General features: G+C 34.1%; 1 protein-coding gene across 1 annotated transcript; it reads left to right on the top strand.

Moving 5' to 3' along the window:
* The first annotated feature begins 1,551 nt into the window (after nucleotides 1–1,551).
* LOC111626422 lies at nucleotides 1,552–2,715 on the top strand. The gene has a single exon (XM_023369794.1). The coding sequence runs from the start codon at nucleotides 1,552–1,554 to the stop codon at nucleotides 2,713–2,715; it is 1,164 nt and encodes a 387-aa protein (XP_023225562.1).
* The last annotated feature ends 1,058 nt before the right edge of the window (nucleotides 2,716–3,773 follow it).

The raw sequence follows: 3,773 nt of genomic DNA, 5'->3' as shown, positions 1-3,773 counted from the left end.
TGTGAACGTGGATTTTATCGTCTAATAAACAAAACAAGGGCCTCCCATACACTAGCATAAGAAGGAGGAGTTTTGTAGATAAATTTATAAATACGGGGTGTGAACAAATATCTTATTCGTTGAAACACACTTAGTTTATGTAAATAAAGACCAATCAGTGCCTACATCGCCACAACAAGTGAACTGGTTCAAAGCAATTGTACGTTGCATTACGCGCAGTGTCGTGTTTCAAAATCAACCATATTGAATTAAATATTTAACTTTTATACAATAATTTTTAGTTGTAGTTCAAGTTTTATTTATACTTTTATTTAGATATGTAATGTAAACTCATTTTTCCACATTACCTTATTATAAGTAGAAATTTATAAATTTATTCTTTCATATTTCATTATTATTACATTTAAATAGTAAAATCTATTTTTATATCATTAAATTTATGTTAATTTCATGTTTTGTCATGTTTATTTTCTGTAATTAGTTTTTAAACTAAAAATATCGAACTTTCAAGAATGACAGCTTTCCTGCAATGTAGCGAACTTCTACAGGAAAGCATCGATCGCAGGCGTTGCCCCTGTAAAGTTGTTTATCCATGAGGAAAAGGAACCATTCAGGAGGCAACTTCAACACCTTCACAAAAATTAACAGAAAAAAAATGTTTTTTTTTCTTATAAATTTTTTTACACAATAATAAAAAAGAGTGAGAATTTCTAATACATACTTAGTCTGAACTATGTTGACATGAAGGGGTTAATGATGTCTCCAAAGTTCAGCGAAGTTTTCGCAGAAAAATAACATCAGAAATTGCAGCCGCGGTTTGCTGAGCTGTTCCAGAATTGGCATGGATGGATGCTACAAATTTAGCTTTGTTTTAGAATTGCGATTCTGAGTGATTCTCTTACTTGGGATATAAGTGTTATATATTTTTTTGTTCCGGAAGTTACAAGGATCCCAACAATATCATTCTTGTGGATATTGAGTGATTTTTCGGAAAGATACGACTAACAGAACAATTACAACTTTTGGTCAGTTACCGGAAAAGTGTGCAATTTATCCGGAATGCCTGAAAGGAGCTAGGTCTCCATCGTACTGTAAGTTCATCTCTTAACTTTTGGCTTACTCGGACCTCCGGTAACAAAGATATTGCTTATTTCCGGTAAACTTCGAAAGAGGATACTGGGCTTCCTGCTTGGTTTAGAAGGAAATTATTCGGGTATTCGTGAGGGGACATTAAATGTTATATGTCCACAAAATTTGGTGCAGATATCCTCAGCCAAATTTGAATTAAGTACGTTCGATCAAATTTTCAGTTATATAGATTAGCTATTCCATCTCGTTGCTATAGAAACGGCCATCTTTATCTTTGCATCATAGCGAAGAAGCGCTTTATTTATTTATTTATTTATTTATTTATATATATTTTTTTAAGAATTTAATTATAGTTATTTATATATAATTTTATTTTATTACTAATATAACGTTGTTCGTATCTAAATGGATAATATAAACAATATAAATGAGATGGACATTATAAGTAGGCCTAACACCACTATGGAAGAGAAGAGAGCATCTGCTTTAGAGGTGGTTAGCGAACTTAAACTATATATTAATGAAAATAACAGTGGAAAATTCAGTACACCAAAACACTCGCAGTTTATTATAAACTGTGTTGAGCGTGTGATTGATATTTTTACGGATAAACCATACAAACATGAGTTAGAAGCTCTTATCGAAAAAGTAGACTTAATTTTGAATAAGGTATCTATTAATGAGAACATAGAAATACAAAAGAAAGTTCTAGAAAAAATCACAAAATTAGAATTTCAAGACAATATGAAGGAGAAACAAATGACATATAGTGCTATTCTTCAGAGGCCACCTACGAAAACATATGCTGCAATGAACAAAATAAAACCTAAAGATGTAATACTGGTATATGGAAAAACGGACGAATTAAATAATAGTGACAAAGTACGAAAGATGTTGCAGGACAATATCAGGCCATCTGAAATCAATATTGGCATTGAACGAGTCCGAAACATAGGGAGAGGGGGATTGGCCATTGAATTAGATCGTGTGGAAGATGCCCAAACCTTGGAAAATTGCATCAATACAAAGATCCCCAATTTAATTACTAGACGCCCTAAAAAAAGGAGACCACATGTAATGATACATTCAGTGCCTAGTACAGTGGATAGAGAAGACATACCAACATTAATTCTGGAGCACAATGAGTTTTTAAAACATAAGTACACAACTGAAAATATCCACGAATTCTTTAAAATTAAATTTAATGTAGGCAAGAAAGGAGGAAGATATATAAACTGGGTAGTAGAGACCTCCCCTGAATTAAGGCGACAAATTTTGAAAGAGGGAAAATTAAACATTGATTGGTCGAGATGCAGAGTCTCCGATTTTTGCCCTGTACTACAATGCTTAAGATGCTGTAGATTTGGTCACTCGACTAGAAATTGTGATTTGCCTAAACAAATCTGCAGTCACTGTACTGAAGACCATTCATATAATAAATGCCCCAAACGAAATAACACCCCTATATGCTGCAATTGTAAATATGAAAGGGCCCTAAATTGTGCCCATAATGCAAGAAGTGGTTCCTGTCCTGTGTACAACAGAGTGAAAGAGAAGTTAATAAATAATACTGATTATGGAACCCTTAATAAACAAAATGATACGCATACTACAAATAAACCTTAGAAGGAGCATGGCGGCTTCCTCTCTCCTTAACATTAAATTTTCAGACTTTGATATCATATTAACACAGGAACCTTATTGTCGTATTGATTCTCCTAGTTGTCTTGCTACTAATTGTACCATTTTAAAAGGTACAAATGATTATCCATGGGCTGCCACTATTGTGGTAAACAATAATTTACCAATTTTGTTACATAAATCTTTTAGTAATGAAAATATTGTTTGTTTGGAGACTTGTATTGCCAGTGATAGAATTATAATAGTTAACGTATACTGCCCTGGTGATAATCCTCTTGACGATATCACTTGTGATTTACAAAACATAATAGACAAATTTCAAGGAGAAAACATCATTGTGGCAGGAGATTTTAATGCTCACTCCCCAACTTGGGGAGGAGATCAACTCGATCATAGGGGTGAGGGATTTGAGGAATTTTTCTCAACCAATAATTTCTCAATAATAAACAATCCTCTTTCTCCGCCTACTTATTCCAGTATACATGGAGAAACTTGGATAGATCTTACGGTCTGCAGCAGCAACTGCGTGCAGAGGATTTGTGGTTGGCAGGTGCTGGAAGAGGACTCTTTGAGCGACCATTCGTACATTGTATACAAATTTTCCTCACAAACTCCTGAATTATCTGCTGTATATGATTCACAGCTTCGTTACAATCCATCCAGAGCTGATTGGAGCTCTTTCAAAAACTTTTTAGATACGAACCTTGAATTTTACAACATGGAGGATCTAACATGGGCTAGGAGGCAAATTGCTCAAAATATTACTACGATCAATCATGCCTGTGAACTATTCATACCGAAAACTATTATGAGAAGAAGACCTGTTCCTTGGTGGACTCCTAGACTTAGCGAATTAAGAAAAACATGTAACAAATGCAGAAGAGCATACCAAAGATGTAGACGTGAACCCACGAGAACTAGGCTTAAAAACATATACTTAGACAAGCAGAAAATATACAAGGAAGAATTGAAGACAACTAAAATTACATCTTGGAAAGAATACTGCAGCAGGGCATCAAAAAACCCTTGGGGGTATATCACCA

Source organism: Centruroides sculpturatus, unplaced genomic scaffold, assembly GCF_000671375.1.
Source record: "Centruroides sculpturatus isolate CEXI.00-Female unplaced genomic scaffold, Cexi_2.0 scaffold111, whole genome shotgun sequence".
NCBI classification, from domain to species: domain Eukaryota; kingdom Metazoa; phylum Arthropoda; class Arachnida; order Scorpiones; family Buthidae; genus Centruroides; species Centruroides sculpturatus.
Note: the sequence above shows the minus strand (reverse complement) of the source record. Positions and strands in the feature narration are given on the sequence as shown.